At 60.2% G+C, this 20,045-nt stretch overlaps 1 protein-coding gene across 7 annotated transcripts in view; it reads left to right on the top strand.

Annotated features, from left to right (window-relative positions):
- ABR (ABR activator of RhoGEF and GTPase) overlaps nucleotides 1-20,045 on the top strand; it is a 173,596-nt gene that overhangs the window by 140,538 nt on the left and 13,013 nt on the right. The window contains exon 1 of one of the 7 annotated variants that reach the window (XM_045199153.3): nucleotides 10,744-11,166. The exons of the other annotated variants lie outside the window; for them this stretch is intronic. Coding sequence (XP_045055088.1) covers nucleotides 11,005-11,166 — 162 coding nt within the window. The 5' untranslated portion in view covers nucleotides 10,744-11,004. Of the gene's footprint in view, nucleotides 1-10,743; nucleotides 11,167-20,045 lie in introns of those variants that run through there. 7 annotated transcript variants of the gene reach the window in all.

The raw sequence follows: 20,045 nt of genomic DNA, 5'->3' as shown, positions 1-20,045 counted from the left end.
TTTATATCGTTTTAATCACAGGGTGCATTTTGTTCTTTTCCTATTTTCATGTGTCATCGTAAACCCCCCTTTTCTGAGGGCTATGTGTAGTCCGTATAATTACCTTCCGTGTTACAACGTCAGAAGTGCCTCATCTGCCTTATCAAAGTCATTTTCCATCATGACCGGCCTGGGGATCGCTGTTTGAGGCTTGTCCTTGCTCTGGCTCAGCAGAAGGGAGCGGGTGGGCGTCCGGGAACGGCGGGGCAGGAGGGCACAGGGAGCCCGCCTGCCCTGAGCAGGAGAGCTGTGAGCGAGAAAGTAAGGGCGAGAGTGAAGGATGAATAAAAGAAGAGGGTTTTAGGCAAGAAGCAATCCTAGGGGACGTTTAATCCCATCTTGTTTTGGGGGGAGAAGAAAACAGACCAGAAAGGGGGGTGACATGGCCACAGTCACACGGCTCATTAGCGATTGAGCTCCGGCTCCAAATTCAGGGGCCCAGTGCCAGGCGGGTCACGCTTGGTCAGCTGCTGAGCAAATGAGTGCATGAAAATACTCATAAGAGGGGGCAGGGCAGACCTGGGCGTCCGTCAGTGACCCTCGGGTTTGTCCCTCGTCACTACAATTTTAGTGTTGAATCCTACCAGCTCCGTGCATTTCTCCTTCTCCAGGCTCAGGAATCCTCCCTTTCTTCACCAGACCTGAGGGGCTGCACCTCAATTCTCTTTCCAGGCCACACCCCTCACCCCCGACTGCCCGCCTCCTCCTGGCTGCCCCACCCCTGCCTGGCCCAGGAACAGCTCAGGCAGGAGGCCCCCCCTCCTTCCTCTTTGCCTCCCAGGCCCTGGGGAACTGCTGTGTATTTATCCCAGTCTATTTCCAACCACTGCTGCTGCAGGCTCCAGATGTGCTGTTCCCAGCGGGGACCTACCCACTGGCTGATTAGCATATTCCCAGGGTCTAGCCCTTGTTGGCTGGCCGGGCCAGGGGGGAGAGCTCTTCCTGAGGACCTCACCGCTCAGGTCCTGCCACCAAGACCTAAGAGTTACCTAAGCCAGAAGAGTCTCCAGGCCCCTGCTCCCTCATTCCCAGCTCAGCCTCAAGCCTGTGGTGCTCCCCCTCAGCTCTATTCCCTGCACCCCCCCAGGGTGGGAGGTACCTTCTCTTTCCTAGGAGCCTTCCAGGGGCAGCCCTCCCTGCATGGGAGTACTCAAGGCCCTGGGGTGGGAGGGAGCATGGTTCCAGGCCTGCAAGGAAGTCCCAGCTGTCCCAGCTCTGGGATGGGAGCACCCCTTCACCCCCAGTTGCCAAGTTCGGGTCTGATGGAGGCTGTCCCTTCTGAAGCTTGGAGCCTGTCTCTGAAGAGAAAAGGGGGGTAATTTCTTTGCCATTCTTGACCTGGCCACTTGGAAGCGTGGAGGGGTCAGAGCTATTAGAAATGAAACTCCGGCCACTGGGAGTGTTCACAGGTCCAGATTGATAAATCCGAGTATCTAGACCCTGTCGCATTGTTTTCCAGTTGTAGGGGAGCACGCGCACCGTTAAGTTCACCCTCTTAATAATGCCCAGGTGTACAGTCCAGCGGCATTAGGTGCGGGCACGCTGTTGTGTTGCCACCTCCACCCTTCATCTCCAGGACTTCCTCCTTCCTCCTCTTCCCCAGCTGAAATGCCGAGGACTCTTAGCCACACCCACCTCCCATCTCTGTGAGGCCGGCCGCAGAGACCTTACTGGGACCTCGCAGAGGAGGGATCACACAGTATCTGTTGACATGTGGCCAGCTGTTGGCTTCTCGTAGTGTCTTTAAGGTTCCCCCACATAGCGTGTATCAGAGTTTCCTTCCTTTTTGAGGCTGAATGACATTGTATGTGTCTACCACACTCTTCTTATTCCTCTGTCGTAGACATTGCGGGTGTTTCCACCTTAGACTTTCTTTGAAGTGAGAGAAAGAGCCTGGTCTCTGAGAGTGGAGATTTCATGACCTTCTCTCCAGACCTTGGGGTGTCCTCCCTTTTCCTGCCCCCAGTTGTCCCTCTCTCTCCAGCTGGAACAAGAGAGTAGGGCCCCACGGCCCCAGAGCACACTGGTCACCGTTCCCTTTCAGTTGTGGGAAAGAATCCGCCCCCACCACGCCCCCCTTCCCTCAGCTCCCTTGTCCACACTCCCCTCAGTCCCTGTTTGGGTGCGGTGAGCGTGGATTCTGGGTCCCCCGGCACTGGGCAGAGCACTGGGCCTCGGGCCGTCGGTTTCTGCCTCTGTTATATGGAGCTAGTTGTCGCAGCTCCGCCCTCGTTACCAGCTCGTTGTGAGGCTCAAAGGGCAGAAGGCACCTCGGAGAGCTGGTCAGAGCGTGGCGTGCCCACCCGCGTGTCGCTCGCCTGTGCGTCCTCTTCTGCCGTGGAGTATGGGGTGGCAGTAAGGAAAACAGAAGAGAATTCTGCTCGTCCAGCCGGTGACGACAGGGCTTTGAGGCCAGCCAGGTCCGGGGCTGAGTCCAGCCTTCTCCGTTCACGCGTCGGGAGAATGGGATAGGTTATCTCTCCGAGCCTCAGAGCGAGCGAGCGACGGTCAGGAGACTGCTCGGAAGGCAGTGGAAGGCCCTCCAGCTCCAGGTCCCTCCCTCTGGCCCCTGAGGGGTCTGCTATCCCTGTTTGAAGGTCGAGCATGCCAGCTTTATTGCCCTAGGAGCCGAGGCTCTGGGGCATTGGCCTACTTGACCCAAAGCCCCTTCCAGTTCTGGCCCAGCACTGGTACCAGAGGTGCTTGGTCCCTCCTCTGGTGGAATGGCAGGCAGTAATGTGGGTCCTTGATGCCTTCTCCGTGTGTCCTTTAGGGCATACTGACCACAGCTGTCCCTGGCCCCCGGGAGTGGCCTGGTTTTGACTAGGGTGCAGGGGGAGGAGAGGGTGGCAGCTGTGACAAAGCATTGGCCCACGAGGCTGGCCAGAGAGCTCTTACAGCAACCCCCAGCCTGGCACCTCGGCCCCAGGCAGCTCCCTGCCCAGGACACCAAAGTGGCCATGCTGGCCATGGCTTTCCAGCCTCTTATCTGGAAAATGGACCCCTTCCCTTCCCCGACTTGGGCCAGTGCACAGCCAGGGGGAGCGTCTGCTTCTAGAGTTCAGTTTTGCCTCCGTCCCTCTGCTCTCAGAGCATGCCCGCGTGCCCCGTCAGCACCGCTGTGCAAGCCCAGGGGCCCACAGAGAAGGGGAGGGGCCGTCACCAGGACTGGTACCCTCCCAGTCTCAGGCAGTACCTCCTCCCCTGGGCCCTGGTGACTGGAGCCATTGTCCTGCCCTGGCCCCGCCCACCCCAGCTGTTTCCAACCGTTTGTCCTCCTGCGCCCCACCTGCTGTCAGTCCTTCAAGCAGGTCTCCATGCTGCCTACTTGGATGCAGGCAGCAGGATGCGGGACAGCCGGGGCAGGGTCCCTTGAGAGAGCCCCCCTGCTGTCCAAAGGCTTTCCCAAACTGGAGCATAACCTCTCCTCGTCCTGCTCAGCCGCCTCCTCTCCCAGGTGTTCCTGATTTGGGAAGCCTGGACTCTGCCGGTTGGATTCTGGAGACAGGAAGCATTCAATACGAAGCAGATGGAGGCTCGAGGCCCCCTCTCTCTCTCCTGCCCCATCTGGGAGTGCCACCTTGGCAGGCAGGCTTGGTGCCTGCACCCTGCCCACCCCGGAGGGTGGGTGACAGGCAGAGAAGCTGCTCCAGGGCCTTGGGAAATGGTTCCTTCAGCCCTGAGAACGTTTGGCCTCTCCGCAAACCACAAGAGGGGTGTGTCCTCTCAGCCCTGGGACTGGAAGTCCCTCAACTCAGGCAGAGGACCCAGCTTTGGTCCCAGCTCCACCCCTTCACAGCAGGGTGGCCTGAGGTGTCCTCTTCAAGTGTGTCTTCTCGAGCCTGCGTGTTACACGTGAGTCCACACAGGGGAGAGCACCTGGCGTATAGCATGCACTCAGTGCGGCTGCCCTCCCTGCGGGGGTGGGGGCTGCAGTGTCATCCTCCTAGAACTCAAAAAAACTGGTCTCCAAGGATGTCCCACTTACGACTTTATTTTTCTTCTCCAAAAATTTGAGGAAAGGACTCAGCAGAGGAATTGCCAGGGACCTGCCTGACTGAGGGCTGAGGCTGAATGTGGATTCTGGGGCATTCTGGGGCCAGGGCTGGGGGCGCTTTAGCTGGGGCCTGCCAACACCTTACTGTGGGGAGCCAGCTGCAGGGCCTGCTGGGGCCCCTCACTGGTGGCCCAGCCTTTGCCATAGCACACTGACAGGTGTGGGCAGTGGTAGCACTTGGTGAGGGTCTGACCCCCAGGTGCAGCCTTTTCCCTGGGGGCTGGGATGGGTACAGCCTGACCATAACCTGGGAGGTTTAAGAGCTGCGCTGCTCTGGCTTTGGGGCCAAGGTGACTCAGAAGACACCTGCCTGCCTGACTAGGTGACATGAGTGTCCTCCCATTATAAGGCCACTGAGGGGAACTCACACCAGGGAAGCCAAGGCCTGGAGTTTTCCCAAAGCAGAGAGAGAAGTCGAGGTAACATGGGAGTTTCATCCGGGAGTCTGCCTGGAAGTTTCCTGTAGAAAGTCCCTAAGCTCCCGGCCTCCACGCCCGCTCCACCCTGAGGGAGAGCCAGCCCCCATGGCCGTGGCCAAGGGAGACAGCAGTTCCATGAGGACTGTCCATCGGGACTGCTCACAGCCCGCCACCCCGAAAGGAGGGTCAGGGGCTTCAGGTTCTGCCTGCAGAGCTTGGGGATTACTGGGAGGGACCCGAAGCACCCCAAGGCGGGGCCGGGGGTGGTGGATGGAAGCGGTATGAGCAGATAGGTTCCATGTCCCTCCTTCAGCCAGGGACCTCTCTCTCTGCTTTTATCTGATTGGGAGGCAGGGAGACTTCAGCATTAGATTTCATTTGGAAAGAAAGGTGGGGAGTGTTCTTTTCGGTTAAAAAAAAAATGATGACTCTATCTGGTCCAAGGTCCTGTTTTGACAGGTGTGGAAACTGAGCCCAGAGAGACAAAGTGGCTGCCAAGTCCCCAGTGACCAGGCAGGACTTGTGGCCAGCCCCCTGGCAACCAGGAGCTTTCTCCTCTTCCCTTGGAGCTTACAGTTGAGTGGGCAAGTCACTTAGTAACAGAGACGGAGAAGACAGAGCTCAGAGGCTCAGTGGATGGGACCTTTCAAGCCCTCCCGCCCAGGGTTATGTCTTCAGCCCTGGCCTGTGCTCCAGCGCCCCCTCCACTCTGGCTGTGCTGGGAGACCCCGGCCACAACCCGGCCTCCCTGTGGGGAGGGGTAGGCCAGCAGCCAGGGTGGCCTGCGCATTGGTCCGGCGGTAGTTGTGTCCATGAGTTGTGTCAGGAAGGAATGGATGGACACGTGGTGGGTGGGCTCTGCATTCTGTTCCTGGGTGGGTTTGTTTTAGATAAGCAAGCAGTTCCCAAACACTCAGGTGGGTTTTCCATCCTTTCCCGTGACCAGTAGGTGGTGAGAATCTCTAGGTGCTGCCAGGGACATGCCTCAAGACAGCTCCTCTGCAGCGTGCGGGCTCCGGGGCTGTTGCCGCCTCTGCGGCCCATCTAGAGCCTCCCGGCACCCGAGAGATGCCCGCGGGGTCGGGGCAAGCAGAGTGGAGAGGGAGCCTGTGTGGGGAGCAGCCGTGCTCTGTGCTGAGCTGTGAGACCGTGCGGGCCTGTGGGGAGCGGGAGGGTCGAGGCACACCTTGGCAGGCTAGGTCTGGGCTGTGGAGCAACCAGCTTCTCATTTCCACTGCCCCTGTCCTAACTCCATGCACACCTTAAACCTTGGGTCTACCCTGGAGCCTGCTCCCCACCCCCACCCTGGGCATCCATGTAAGGTCACCAGTAGCCACTTATCTACAGAGCTGAGATTCCAGAGCTTAGAGAACCGCATCCCCACATAGAGCTGTTTAGCTGTAGGGTCCAGACACTGGGAGTTCCGGCCCGGGCTGCCAGAGAGACCCCCACCGCTGACAGTCACCTCCTTGGAGCGGCAGGTCAGTGGTGAGGCGGCCAGGGCTCCGTCCAGCCAAGTTAGACTATGGCCTGTTCAAGGTCCTCCCCAGCCTGGCAGTAGTAGGGGCGTCTATTCAGCGATGGGCAGAGGAACGAATAGGTGAGTGAAAACGTCATTTCGAGGCTCAGCTCTGCGGTTGCTTGCTCAGTGACGCTGAGCAAAGGTTCCTGTCCCTGGGCCTCATGCAGGCCTTGAACCCGGCAGATACTCAGGAGGTTGGATAGGGAGAAAAACATAGAGGGGTCTTGTTTTACTTTGTGATTCTGCGGAGGGCTCTGCCCGTCCATACACAGGTCTGGATTAGCTTCGGCACAGAGCAGGGTGCGAACACGTGGGGGACGCAGGGGTCACAAAGCCAGTCGTCTGCAAGGGGCTCTCCCACCCCAGTCTCCCCCAGTGCCCCTGGGACATGCCACCCCTCCCCCCAACAACCCCCACACCCTCTACCTGCCCCACCCCACTTTGCCCCCCAGCCCTGCTCCCTCAGGGCCTGCTCCATGCTGTTCCCAGGGACTGGGAAGGAACATCCTTGGCGAACCCCTACCGTGACCCTCCCAGGCCTCACCCTCAGCACTACCGCAGCCTTGGCTCCCAGCTCCAGCACCCGGTCTCGCCCTTCCCCCCTCACTCCAGACTGTCCTCCCTGGGCGGCCTGTGGCCTTGGCCTAGCTGGTCACTCAGAAACCCCTTTTCGTGCCTCAGTGTCATTTGATTGAGGACAGGGACAGAGAACCGGGGTTCTGGCCTGGGCCTGAGGGAAGATGAAAGTCATTCCATTGGGGAAAAGGAGGTCACCCTGGGGAAGTGGCAGCAGCATCCCAAAGTTCTGAGAAAGAGCCGCCTTTCTGTGTTCACACCCCGGAGGATCTGCCTGGAAGCTGCCCCTCCCCCAGCTGCCACCAAGGCAGCACCGGTGGCAGCCCCTGCCTCTCCCACCCACGCATCTCCGGCTGCATATACGCCTTGCTGGCCTTTTCCTCTTCCATTGTGCCAGCTCGTCACTGTAGCCCGATTTTACCTCAGTCACAGGGGTGCGGGGCGGCTGGTCCTGGGTGTTGCCCAGGGTCCTGCCCTGCCTCTCCTCGGGGTCGGCCCCTCTCCCACCCCTGGCAGAGAGCCGGGAGGGGGTGAGAGACGCCTGGACAGCCTCCAGGGAATGTTTTTAGTTCCAAAGACCGTGACATCCGTCCATGTGAGCCTTACAGCCCAGGCTCTGTCTGTCCTGGCAGGGGCCCTCTCATGTCCTCAGAGGCGGGTCCTGCCAGGTGTGGCTGGATGGAGGGGTGGGCAGAGGGGGAGGGGATGTGGTCACTTCCTGGGTGGCCAGGACAGCCTGAGCCTAGCCCATTCAGCAAAGGTGAAGAAGGGTCCATGGTCGGGTGGACGGACCAGAACTCAGATGGCTGCTTTTGAGGAGTTTGCTGGGAATGTTTGTCTTGCACCCACCACCCTGTGGCCTCTGCTCCCAAACCGTGGGCTCCAGGAAGGACTGAGTCAGGCTTGGGGAAGAGAAGGCAAATCTGTGCTACCCCGCAAAGAGAGCTCCCAAGGGAGGAAGGGAAAGAAGAGCAGCTCAAGGGAACAGCCTCCTAACAGCTACCCATCTGCTAAGGCGCTTATGTCACCATGGAGACTAGCTGGCCATCTTTCATCCAATCAGAACTGGCTTTACCCAGACGAGTGTTGAGCCTGGGGTTCCTAAGACAGACAAGCCTAGAGCTTTGGGAACAGGATCTATTCTGTCCCCCTTCTCCCACACACCTGCAGATGGGGGGCACTGCGTTGCCCCAAACTGCATCCTGGGAAATGTGACCCAGATAGAGAGAAGAGGCCTCAGAAAGCCAGCGAGGGGCCGGTTTTGAAGTTAACCAGTCGGTGGTGCCCAGCGCTGACCGTGTGTCTGCAGCAGGTGAACGTGGTCCGCAGTTAGAATGGCACCTTACCAGCCCGTTACACAACCAGCAGTGCACTGGCCGGGCGTGCAGAGTAGAGCTGGGGTGGATGGCCTTCTTCCACGGCAGTTTGGACCACGCCGACCCCCCTCCTTCAGGAAGCTTTCCCTGATTCCCTCGGGCTAGAAATTTCTCTTTCTCGAGACTTTCATGGCATTTATCCGTGCTGTTCTTCCAGCATCAGGCTGGGCTTCTTTTACATGTATTTTTTATTTGTTTATTTTTAGGGAGAGGGAGAGGGAAGGAGAGAGGGAGAGAAACACCAATGTGAGAGAAGCCTCTCGAATACGCCCCAACTGGGGACCGAACCCACAACCCAGGCATGTGCCCTGAAGGGGAATCAAACCAGTGACCTTTCGCTTTTCAGGATGACACCCAACCGTCTGAGCAAACCTGGGTTTCTTGAGGGCAGTGACATTGCTTTGTCCATCTGAGTGTGACGCAGGGCAGGGGCACAGTTAAAATGCGCCAGATGCATCGATGCCTTTCTGCCTCCCGTTGAGAGGAGTTGAAGCCCATACCTCCTCTCCCCTCTTGGGCTGTCAGCTTTGTCAGGCACAGGCTTTCCATTCAGCTCCATGACCCCTCAGCCCCTGCCCCGGGGCCAGGCACAGGGGCCCCCAGTGGAGGCGTCTTGAGTGACATGAGTGGGACGAGGAAATGACTGCAGGGATACACAAAGCCTTTCTGGAGGAAATGGGTTTCGTGGCGGCGAGGGTGAGGAAGCTGCCCTGCCCCTCACGGGGTGGAGAAAGACTATCTTCAGGGGTGGCACCCAGGTGGCCTAGGAGAGGCAGGCAAGGGATGGGTCAGGAAGAATGGCTTAGGCCTCAGCTGGGCAGGGGCACAGGTGCGTTGCTGCATCTGTGGGTCTCGTCCCCTCACCCGTGAGGTGCCGGAGAAGCTGTGTGGCTCAGCCTCAATTAGCGGCAGTGGCTTTAGGCAACCTCAGCTAGGTATGAGGAGGCTCTGTACAGCCTTGGCCGCCCATCTGCACTCTGCAGAAGGTGGTGTGGACTGTAGAGCCCTGTAGGAGATGGGCCTGGCCTGGGTGCCCTGCAGGAACACCCAGAGCCCAGCAGGGCCCCAGGACCCCACCCCCACCCGCCAGGCAGAGGCAGTGCAGGACCAGATGCTGCCACACCGGCTGTCACGGCAGTGCGGGCAGAAGCTTGGCCATCAGCCAGACCTCTGCTCACCGCCTGGCCTGGACTGGCCTTGGGCACGTTGCTCAACCTCTCAGGGTCCTTCTTTTCCTTCGGTGGAAAACGGGAATGCCAGCACTTACTTAATAAGGGGGGAGCACTGAGTGAGTTAACCCGTGTGTGGGTTCAGCGTGGCGACCATCGCACAGAAAACTCTCAGGAAGGGCGTCTCTTGCTACAGTCAGGTCTCGGCTATTTGCAGGGAAGCCACCTCTGTCTCTGATGGTAAACCCCAAGCCCTGTATGCTGGTTGAGACCCAGCAGGAGTATTTCAGAAGCCAAGGGCTGGTTCCAGGCTCTGCCCCACCTGCCCTGGGGTCAGCCAAGAGATGTCCCGACTCAGCTCTTTTCCCTGAATTCAAAGAACCAGCCACACTTCGTGGCTGAGGCCCCGTGGTTGTGAGCACCCAGTGCTTTGGAGATGACCTGGCACTCCCCAGCTGCAGCTGCGTGACCTCCGGGGAGACCTTTACCTTCCTGAGCCCCAATCTCATCGATTCTAAAACCGGGACCCCAACACCAACACCACAAAAGTTGTGAGACTTAAATGCAGTCGGGTACTTCAAAGCTGTTTGCATGGGACCCAGCTCATGGTTGGCACTATGAAAATACTGGTTTCCTTCCTGCCCCGTGCCTCGCTCTGCATGGTATCACATCCTGGACGCCTCTGGGTTTGCGTGCCCTAATCATTTGGGGCTCAGGCCTCTCTCTTTTCTCTGGAACACTTGTATCCGAAGTGTTTCCAATGCTCCAATTTGTATTGTTACCTTGCGAAACAATTCACTTCTCACTCAGGTTAAAATGTTCACCAGCTTCATGGTCAGAAACAAGTTCATGCGTCTCTGGCTCCCTGGGCACCCAGCACGGACAAAGCACCAGCTATCCCCTTTGCCAGCAGGCATCCTCTGCCCCTGGCAGCACAGGCCTTTTTCAGGCTTTTCTGGTGAGGTGTACAGGGCCACAGTTCAAAGTGGCCGTGTGAGGAGCACCTCTTGTTGGGCACTGGTGACCAGTGTCACCCTTGGCTTTTTGCTCCTGTCCCAGGAGAGGGCCCATAGTAGCTGATGCCTTCTGGGGCCCCTAAAGCCCAGGGCGCTGCCCCACTGGGCACCTTCCTTATTCTTTACACTCTGCACAAGAGGTTTGGTGGCTGGTCCATGCATGCTTGTCTGGCCCCATCTCAGAGTTGGCGTTGAGGGAGCTTCCTTGGGGCAGAGTTAGAGGTTAGGACGCAGAGCTCCAGGGCAGTGCAGACCCTTTCCCAGGACGTTGGCAGCAGTTGGTGGCCAAACGCAGCTCCTGCCCCAGGGTGCAGCCCGGTGGTGAAGGGGTTAACCTGGGACCTAGAGGAGAAGGGACTGGATTGTGTTTAGCTGCTTGTCAAACTTTATTTAGTAGGGGCTGGAGGGAGAAAGGCAGGGTCCAGTGAGGAGGAGCCCCAGCCTGCCAGGAGTTAAAACCCGGAGGCTGGCTTTTTTTGGAGGGGGCAGCCTCCGTGCCTCTGAGTCACTTCCTTCGGTGGAGGCGGGGACCTCCCCAAGCTGCTACGGCCGGCCGTCCGTGGTGCACGCACACACTCGGGCGCTGTGCTGGGACCAGCAGGCAAGGAGAGGGCCCTGGCCTCGGGACTCCTCCAGTGACTGTCTCCCGGGAGGAGAGACAAAAGGGGAGGAGAAAGCAGAGCCTTGCACCATGCGCTTCCCTGCTCAACTCCACTAACTGCCCGCCGGTGGGGGGCCGAGCGCACTGTACGCTCCCTCTCCACAGTGGAACTCCTGTGCCGTGCCGCTCTCGACCCGGAGCTGTTGGGGCCAACAGCCGGGCCGCCAGCATGACCGACGTCCTGCCTCAGCCTGACTGTAGCCTGAAGGCGGTGTGCGAGCCCCTGGAGCGCTGCTGCCTGGACCAGCTGGAAGAGCCGGGGAGCAAGCGGCCCCCCAACACCGGCGCCCGGCTCTGGGGCCGGGTGCGCAGCAAGCTGCTCCGCCAAAAGGTGCTGGTGGGGGTCCGGAGGGAGCCTGAGGGGGGTACACTAGAGGGGCTGAGGGAGGCTGGGGGTTGCCGGGCTGCTCTACCCCCTCCTCGTGGAGCTCCATTCCAGCTCCTGCCTGACTGTGGAGCCCTGGGACAGAGCTGGGGTCTGCTTCTAGGTCTGCTTTAGTGGCCTTAATTGGATGATTAATGCTGGTTGCTGCCCCCACGGCTGACCCTGGCTGCTTTCTCTGCGTCTGTCCCTGTCTCCGGAAAAGGGGGTTTGTCTCCTGTGGGAGGGCATTGCCTGCCTTGAGTCTATAGGGGCAGGGATATGAACAGACTAGGCAAGGGGCTCCGGGGTATCAGGGGCCCTCCACAGTGTTCAGCCAAGCCCCTACCCCCTGTACCCAGTGGACATTACTAGCCGCCCCTTTGCTGAGGGGCACTGACAGTGGCACCTCCACACCATCAGCCATGCGAGGTCTCTTTGTATGGGATGGGACCTCATCCCCCACCAGGGTGGGTGGGGGCTGTGGTGGGGAGGCAGAGGTGTGCAGAGTCAGGGGTCTGTCTGCTGCTTCTTCAGGGACCCCCAGCTGACTGCTGGCCCGCTGCCAGCTAGGCACCAGGCAACTCAGTCAGTGGGCCAGGAGTTTCCTGCCCCAACGGGCAGCATAGTCCAAGCTGTGGCAGGGAACACTGCCCATCCCGCCTGCCGCCCCAGACCTGGGTGGGGATTGCAGTCTGAGATAGAAGCTGACTGTCCTGCAGCTGGGCAGGCGGCCTCGGGGCTGGCTCCGGGCCCTGGCATCAGATGTCCGAGGAAGAGCCAGGCCCAGGGCCTAGCACGCAGTGAGTGCTTGGTAACCGCAGACCGAACTGACTGCCCGAGCCAGGTGCCACAGGCCGCCTGAGCTGGCGGCCAGAGCCGTGCCCTTCAAGGTGGTGATAAGGGAGGCTTGGGCTAGTCTGTGTGGCTGATGGGGACTGGCAAGCCCTCCTGTGGCTCAGAAGGGGACCCTTTGCGCAAGTCCTCGCTGTCAGCCAGCAGAGAGGCTCCGGGCACCTGCCAAGAGGAAGTGATCTTGGGCCCTTGGCTCCTGGTCTAGTTTCATCCCCTGCCAGTGGGGTTTACTTGACCTCCTAGAGGTGACATCAGTCCTGGAAAGTGCTGGGCAGGGCAGCAACTTGAGCTGTCCTGCATTGGCCACTGTGTCACCTTCAACCTCCCTGGGGACCAAGCCAGCAGAACCCTGCTGGCCTCAGCTGCTACCAGAGCCCCCCTGTGCTGAGGCAGCTGTCTGTGCCCAGCAGCATGGAGCCATCCCCCCCGGCACCCCCTCCCAGAACCATGCTGAGGCCAGCAGACACAGGCCCAAAGCTCATCACCCAATCCCACCCGTGGAGACTGGCAAGAAACTGACCCAACACGTTCCTGGCCCATTGCCAGCTAATCAGAGCCCTTCTGCTTTACCTGTACCTTTGGAGAGGCACCTGGCAGGTAGGGGGCAACTTTTAAACCCTATAATCCCAGACTTTCCTAGACTTTTTATTCTTTCCCTGCGTATTTGTGACTGGCAGAGCCAGCTTCAGGAATTCTTCAGCGGGCTTCGCCCCTGGGGGCGTCTGGTGGCTCCATGTCCCATGGTGCTCTCTGGGCACGAGTGGCGGGCCAGCCAGGTCCTGGGCCATGGAGCTCATGGGCATCAGTGCAGCTGCAGGGGGCTCCGCCTCTGGGATGCTCTGTGTGGTGGTTGATTCAGTCTCCTGGCCCCTGCTGTGTGACAAAGTAGGTCAGTGTCACAGACATAGGGTCTGCACCGTGGGTGACAGAGGGGCCTTCATTCGCCCTGCTGTGCCTGCCTCACTGTGCCCACACTGGTGGGTGAGCAGCCCTTCCTGTGTAGCCAGGCCCACCGCCCACCTCCTAACTTCCCGCAGCCACATTAGGTTTTTGTAGAGCAGCAGGCTCCCCGCCACCGGAAAGGGGGCCTAGGTCAGGTAGCAGCTTATGTGGGTGGGGGAAGGACGCCAGGTACTGCCCAGCCTGGCAGGAGGGGTCGCCTCGTTAACCTTGCCCTAAGGATGGATGCTGTGGATGCCTGAGACACCTGTGGCCCTCCTGCTTGCATGTAACTGAAGATTCATTCATTACAGGCTGGAAGAGGGTGCGTGTGTGACTTGTCTGGGGGCACTGCTGGGGTGGAAGAATCGGTTCAGATGCAGACGTCCCAGGGTTGACCTATATAAGGGCCTCTGGCCCAAGGAGGCTGCAGTTGCTGGAAGAGGGGAGGCAGGGGCCACTCACGGGCTCTCCTTTGGGTGCCAGGAGACTATGGTTGGGGGCTGGTCTTATCCCCGAAAAGAGTTCTGGGGCCGAAGCCTCGTTCTGGCCTCTGACTTGGCAGTTGGTTTGTTGTGCAAGCACTTAGCAGAGGGGACACGTGGCATCTGGGTTCGTGGGTTCTGCCAGTCCTCTCGGTGTTTTAACCTCGCATTTCTATTTTCTTCATTCTTTTTTTTTTTTTAATTTATTTGCTCCAAATCACACTCAAGGGGACCAGGCTCAGTGCTTGTCCTTCCTCCCATCCTGTCTGCTTCTAGATCCTTAGGTTGCACTTTGGACAGAGAGAGGCTGAAAGACATATCCCAAACCCCACCCCCTGATGTGTCCACAGGTTTTAGTGGGGTCACTCGTGGGAGCCGTAGAGGCCTAGAAGGGCCCAGTGAGGCTGGGCCAGAAATACTTGTCTGGGGGCCTGGTGGGGGGCGTATACTCTAGGCCCCACTCTTGCCTTGCAGCCAAGCCATGCCCACTGAGGCCAGGCCAGATACGGGCCGGCACTAGGGAGGCAAGCAGAACCAGCAGGGTCCAGGGGAGTTGGGGATGGGGGGGAGGTTGGTTCCTGATGCCCCTGTCTCTTCTCTGAGGGGTTCCTGTGTGGGTCTGAGAATTCCCTGCCTCCAAGGAGCTTCTGTCCAGAAGCTGGAGGCCAGCAAGGCAAACTGAGGGGGTTGCCGCTGAACCCTAGTGAGTTCACCGCTCCGGGGTGGGGTTTGCCCCCCTGGCTGCTAGGGAGGGTCAGAGGTGTTACCTGAGGAAGGACAGGGTGAGGGGCCACCTTTGGGCCCCTCGTCTGGGGAACCTTAGGGTTCAGGAGGGTCTGTTTCCTTACCTTCTTGATTGCCTCCACAGGACGGCACCGGGACCCCCAGAGTCTCGTTTAAACGGACGATTGTCCCTAACGGTAGCACCGGTTCTGCAAGCCGCGTGCACTCCCAAGGCGCACTCAGTCAGTTGCTGGCTGTGGAGGGTGCAAGGTGCTGGGGTGTAAGACAGAGACGTGTCTTGAGCTTGTTCATTTTATTTCATGGTCCGGTTCTGGGCATCAGGAAAGATCGTAAAACCTCATGCAGCAGACATGTGTCTGCCCAGGCTGCCCGCTGCTCGGCCCTGACCCCTTCCCCCAGCCCCACCTGTCTGCGCCTTGTTTGCTGAAGGGAAGGGACCCGCATCTGGTGTCTTCACCTCGCACACGCCCGCCCACCCCTCTGGTGTGATCCCTCAGCGGTAGGAGAGGGACGGGGCGCCTCTCCTGGGACTGGAGAACCTGGGACTGGAGTCTGCTCATGTTCTCTGGGGCCGCTGTGAGGGCCAGGGACTGTGACCAGGCCAGCTGGAGGCCTAGGGGAGCGGAGTGACCTCCCTGCATTCCCGAAGACACTGTGCTGCTCACAGCGCTTGCCCCCTCCCTAGAGAGAGAGGACCTCACTCCTGGGGTCACATGGGTGCCCTCCTGACCCCAGTGCTCCCGCTGCCCCACTGAGCCGGCTCCTGAGAGCGCTGTGGGAGTCCAGGAGCAGGGGTCCTTGGCGCCGAGTGTCTGACGAAGGTTATGGAGCCGCCATGCAGACCCGGAGACAACTGCTCGCGACGGTGTGGTGCCTCGGAGGGGGCCGCGGCCCCGAGGTGGGAGACGCCTTGCTCGCTGTAAGTGGACTTGGCAAGGTGCTCTTTCTTGGTACCTAGGGAGGTTAGAAAAGGCACCAGCCCTCCCCAGCGTCTCTGATCCACAGGTGGCTTGGCCGGTCAGCCGAGCTGGGCAGGGTGCCCCAGCTTTGGGATGGCCCGGGACCAGGGGAGCTGAGCCTGCCAACCAAGGTGGCTCCTGAAAGGCCAAGGCTGCCCAAGCCCAGGGATGTGGGAGTATCCAGAGGCGGTGAGGCCCCAGGAGGGCAGACATTTTGGAAAAAGCCCAGAAACTTCTTCAGGTGCTGGTTTGGGGAGCTACCAGGCACTGGTACGCCCCCTGGAAAACCCCAGCCCTCGGCTGAGTGGCCTTGCTTGCTTCCCATGTTGTTAGGAGCTAGTCAGCAGGTGCCAGATGGGCTTGCTTCTTTCTCCCTGTCCAATCATGCTGGCTACAAGAAGAGGGGGTCCGTGTTCTGGCAGCTCCCCAGCCCCCGGAGGAACACATATGTTCCTACACCTGCCTGCCGAGGCCCCAGGAGGAAGCCGGAGTCAGCCCTGGATTGGGGTTCCAATTGAGCCAAGGACTAAGACCCCACTGTCCTCGGTCCCCAGGTTGGGCCCCAGGGAGGTGGGAAGTAGCCACGGGGGCTGCCCTTTGAGATTCCTCAGCAGAGAGGCTGCAAGGGCTCCAGAGCCCCACGGTGATTTCCCTGGTCCTGCTTCGGCTGAGGAAGAGTGGCCTTTACTCCTGAGCCGGAAGCTGGAACGGTCGCTGACCCGGACAATGACCCCAGACAGGGTTGGTGCCTCCGATGTGCAGGGACAGCCACAGCTCCCCCTCCCGGAGAACCCCCACCCCTCAGCTTGTGGCATGCAAAGCCGGAGCAGGAAGGGCGCCCGGCTGGTGGGGCTTGTCCTCAGTCTACTGTCTTGGCTTGATGTACGACCTGGGGCAGATCTTCCCCTCCCTGGTACTCTGGCATCAGCAGAAAGAAGGGGCTGTGCAGGATGGTCCCCTAGATCCAGTTCACATGGCGATTTTGGCCATGTCTCAAGATTCCTGTTCCTAAGCCTTCACCACTCTACACGCTGGGTGGGACGGGTCCTGGGCCACCGCCAGCCATTCACTGAGCATGGGGGGGTAGAGAGGTGAGCAGGGATGCGGACCCGCTCAACCCCAGTCCTGAGGGAGCCCTGGAGGGAAGACACTGGGTTCTCCACCCCCCACGTCCCAGTTATGGTCGTGGTCCCTGACCATTGACGGGTCACCTTCAGGGTGCTGGCCACTCCGGAGGGCGGGGCCCGGGCAGGAGGCCTTGTTCTCGTGGGACTTCCTGCCTGTGGGAGGAGTCTGGCGATAAATAAGGTGATTTCGAGCTGTACAAGTGGCCCTGCGGAAAATTAAACTGGATAACGGATTAGAGAGGAATGGGGCGGGAGAGGCTGTGCTTAGAGAATTTTGAAGTAAGATTTAAACGACAGGAAGGATTCTCGAAAGATCCAGGACAGTACATTCCAGGCTGAGGAACTAGCCAGGCACAAGCCCTGCAACCAGGGGGACCGTGGCGTGTTCAGAGGTAGACAGAGGCTGTGCGGGGAGTGTAGATTACCTCGGGCGGAGTGGGCAGTGGCCAGATCGTGCAGAGCCTCGCAGACCACCACGGGGAGTTCGGTTCTTAGCCTGAGTACGGTGGGAATTCCCCAGAGTTTACGCCCAGTGTTTGTGATGCTGGTGTGCTTTGGGCACAGGCTGAGTGGGCACCGGGCATCGTTCTTAGCTCTGATGTGAGGTAGGTGATAACCTATGAGGTGCTATTATTATTAGCCACTCGTTTTACATATGGGGAAACTGAGGCTCAGGCGGTGACACAGATGAGGTTATACGGGTGGCTTAGGAGAGAACCCAGCGCCCAAACCCGGCAGCCCAGATCTCAGCCATCATACTACCGTCCTGCCGAGGAAGAGCCCCGGAGCCTACTGCAGGCCTGTGGCTGTGTCTTAGCTCTGCGCTGTCTGGGCAGTCGCGGGCCCCGTGGGGTCAGAGCTGTCTGCCTTGCACGGGGCACTCCTGGAAGCGGGGGTCCTGCCCAGCAGCCTTGTGGTGGGTGGTACTGGCCGGTATGCTGCGTGCGGAAATGGGTGGTTACTTTGCATGATGGCCAGTGAACGTGAGGCTCACAGCCTGCAGGGCCCGGGGCAGAGCCCACTGGGAGGCCCTTTAGTGGACACAGGCAGTGGGGGTGCTGGTGCCTCTCATTCTCCCTAACGGGCTCTGTGCCTGGGTGGCCGTCCCGGCTGGGGAAGGGAGGATGAAGTCAGCTGCAGAGGACTTTCATCATTTTTACCAAACAACTCCAAGTTCAGAGGGAGGCCCTTGAGCCCACAGTCATCAAAAAGGCCCTTGCCTTGTCCTCGCCGTGGCAGCTGGCATGAAACTTCCCAGTCGGGACCTGAGGTGGCCTCTCACCTTGGACTCTGACCTCTAAAGTGGGCCCTTCCCATGGCAGAGAGGGCTGCTGGGGGCTGTCTCTGTGCTGCTTTGACCCTGACCACTTCCTTTTCCCCAGTGACCCTGGCCTTATTACCCTAGTGTCCCCAACATGTCCCTGACCTGGGGTGGGGCGACTTCCTGGCTGTTGAGTTTGAGGCCTGGTTCTGGGGCGAAGTCTCCGGGTTTTGTGAGGCAGGGAGGGAGGGGTGGGTGGGCCCCAGGGCTCTGGAGAATTGTACCGACCTTGGGGTCTCCCCAGGCAGCCCAGGTTTGCGTTCCGGCCGCAGCTATGCCCAGCGCAAGGGCTAACAGTGTGGCAGGCACAGAGCAGGCTGGGCCGCTGGAATGCAGAGTGCTGGGGAAGGCAGGTCACAGTGGGTGCTGTGAGGCTAACCTGGCTTCAATAAAAGCCTCATTCAGAGCCGCTAAACCCTTTCCATATGTGAGCCTCTGGGAACTTCAAAGTGCTGGGGAGGGGATGGCGGGGAGGCACACTGAGGTGAAGTGGCCTCATCCCAGTGCCTTGCACCAGCCTGTCGTGTGGCTGGCCAGGGAGTGGGTGCCAGACCTGCGGGCCGAGGGCTGGAGGGCACAGCCTGCTTGGCCTTGCGGGGAGGGCGGGCTGCTAGGAAGGTGGGAGAGTTCACAGAACCTGACCCTGGTCTCCCCAACCCGGCCGCTGAGCTGGAAGCCAGGGTAGAGGCCCAGGCACCCCTCCCACTCCACCCTGCCACGTTGATGGACCCTCCAGTACCCTCCCCACGAGGGAGGGGGGCAGGCTCCTGGCAGCTCCCTATTCCCCCGGTTGCCAGCCCTGCCGTGCCTGTCAGGCCTGTGGTCTGTCCCAATGACAGGCTGGCTCTGGTGTCCCAGGGGACCCAGCCCAGAGTGTGTGCATGCACTTGGAGGAGGGCGGGGAGACCAACCCAGGGCCGCCACCATGGCCACTGGCCTGGGAGCCACAGGAAACGTGCCCCCAGGCAGACAAGACACCTGGCTCCAGGCCTGGTCACAGCCTGGCACTCAGCCTCTGGCAGACGTCCCCAGAAATGCGGCCGACTCTCTGCCTTCTGCTCAGCACCCTGCTCGCCTCAGGGTGACAACTTGGGCACGCCGCACTGACTGCCCTTCCTGGTAAGAAGCACTCAGGTTTTATTAGCCCTAAACACATGCTGGGCTCCCAGGGGAGTCCCTGCCACCACTCAGGACAGGCCCAGGGTGCCAGCCCCTGGGCTCAGAGAGCCAAGGGGGCAGCAGTGCCCGGCCTGGAGAGGGACAGGCGGTGGGCCGGGAGCTGTGCTGGGGGGCGGGCCCCTCAGGGCCTCCGGGCCCGGGCTGTGGAAGTGATGCAGGGAGACTCTGGTGGAAGGGGTGGAGCGTCGAGGGACTGTGGGGGGGGGGTGCTCCTGGGAGCCCTTGGGGCCCCTGGTGAACACTGTCTTCATGGGCCCCCGTCACCCTGGGAGCACCCACGTTACATCCCAGAGTAGCACCCTGCTGGCTGCTCCGTGCCTGTGCCTCCCTTCCCTGAGTGCACTGCCACTTCTGACAGCGGTTGTCCCCGCTGCCCGTGGATGGACGGGGCCACCTCAGGCCCCTCATTGTAGACTGAAGTAACCCACGCGAGGGTGAGGGGAGGGGGCGGTGGCAGAAATCACCAGAAGACTTTCAGCCAGCCCCGCGTTTGGGAGACTTGCCCACCGTCAGAAGGGCCCGGGTTTGAATGTGGGCTCTGTCACCTACTCGGGAGCAGGGTGGGGACCCTGGACTCTCTGGTGCCACCGAAATCCCAAGCACAGTGTGGGGTGGGGAGAGGGGCAAAGAGAAGCACTGGGCTCACCTGCCCCAGGCCGGTGAGAAACCGGCCGGGAGGAGGGGACTCCTGAGGACATTCCCCAAATGAAGGTGATGGCCGCCGTGTGGAGGATGCTCGGGCGGGCCCAGGGCGTCCTCCCTCGCCTGCCCGGGGGTCCTCCGCAAGGCCACTGGGCGCTTCCTGTCCTGCACGTGGGACCGCTGAGGCCCGACCAGGAAAGACGGCCCCCCCAATGCACCTGTCAGATCCGCTCAGGTGAATCTCCTTTGGTGGGGAGGATGCGGGATTCCCAGGAGGAGCCCCGGATTTTATCACCGGGGACCTGGTGGTTCTCTCCTGGACACGTGTTTCTAAGGTCAGCCGCTTCTCCCTGAGAATCTGACCAAGTCCAAACTTGAAGGCAGCTCAACACAGTTGAGGGGCTTCCAGCAGTTGTGTACCGCCCGAGTCTTCTACGACCTGTTTCTGTCTTCTGTGGCCCATTCCGGTCTCCTGTCTGGGCCCCCCCTTGGGGGAGCCCCACTGTGTGTGTATTTCCTATAGGGTGAAGGAAGGGCCCTCTGGGGATCTCCCCAACCTTGCCCTGTGTAGCCCCCTCCCTCGGGTGTTCTGACGTCC

Source organism: Desmodus rotundus, chromosome 9 (genome assembly GCF_022682495.2).
Source record: "Desmodus rotundus isolate HL8 chromosome 9, HLdesRot8A.1, whole genome shotgun sequence".
Taxonomy (NCBI): Eukaryota; Metazoa; Chordata; class Mammalia; order Chiroptera; family Phyllostomidae; genus Desmodus; species Desmodus rotundus.
This window is presented reverse-complemented; position numbering and strand designations above follow the sequence as displayed.